The sequence below is a fragment of the Oryx dammah genome, unplaced genomic scaffold (genome assembly GCF_014754425.2).
Source record: "Oryx dammah isolate SB20612 unplaced genomic scaffold, SCBI_Odam_1.1 HiC_scaffold_1, whole genome shotgun sequence".
NCBI classification, from domain to species: Eukaryota; Metazoa; Chordata; class Mammalia; order Artiodactyla; family Bovidae; genus Oryx; species Oryx dammah.
Window position 1 is genome coordinate 91,036,090 of NW_024070185.1, and position 570 is coordinate 91,036,659.

Here is a 570-nt window from a genome sequence, read left to right on the forward strand (position 1 = left end):
GTGAAAAAGGAGATGAAAAGAAAGATTCCAAAAAAGATAAGAAAGCATCAAAGAAGGGCAAGGAGTCTGCTACAGAATCAGAAGGTGAAAAGAAAGATTCAAAGAAGGATAAGGAAGGGAAAAAAGATCCAAAGAAAGCAGGTGAGAAAGGTGATGAATCAAAGGACAAAAAAGATTCAAAGAAGAAGGATAGTAAAAAAGAAAAGAAAGATGAGAAGAAGCCTGGTGAGGCAGAAAGTGAACCAAAGGATGCAGCCAAGAAGGATGCCAAAAAGGATGCTAAGAAGGATGCCAAGAAGGATGCCAAGAAGGATGGCAAGAAAGACGCCAAAAAGGGAAAGTAGGCATTGGATGATAATTCAAAAGCATATTTGATGAAATAATTTTAGTAGTCTGAAACTTCATCTATGAGTGGAAGTGGTATCCAAAGAACTAAGGACATAATCTGTAAAGTGGGGGAAAGACGAATTCAAAAGATGGACTCAGAAAAGCTTCAGTAAAAAAAAAAAAAAAACATTAGAAGGGCTTGGCGGTTAATTACACAAAATTTGGGGAGATGAGGATTCAACG

General features: G+C 37.2%; 1 protein-coding gene across 1 annotated transcript in view; it reads left to right on the forward strand.

The window, feature by feature from the left end:
• The window catches only part of CYLC2 (cylicin 2), a 162,169-nt gene extending 161,825 nt beyond the window's left edge, over nt 1-344 (forward strand). Inside the window, 1 exon segment of the mRNA XM_040237485.1 lies at nt 1-344. This exon segment is cut by the window's left edge and continues 11 nt beyond it. Within this exon segment, the coding sequence (XP_040093419.1) occupies nt 1-344 (344 nt within the window).
• The last annotated feature ends 226 nt before the right edge of the window (nt 345-570 follow it).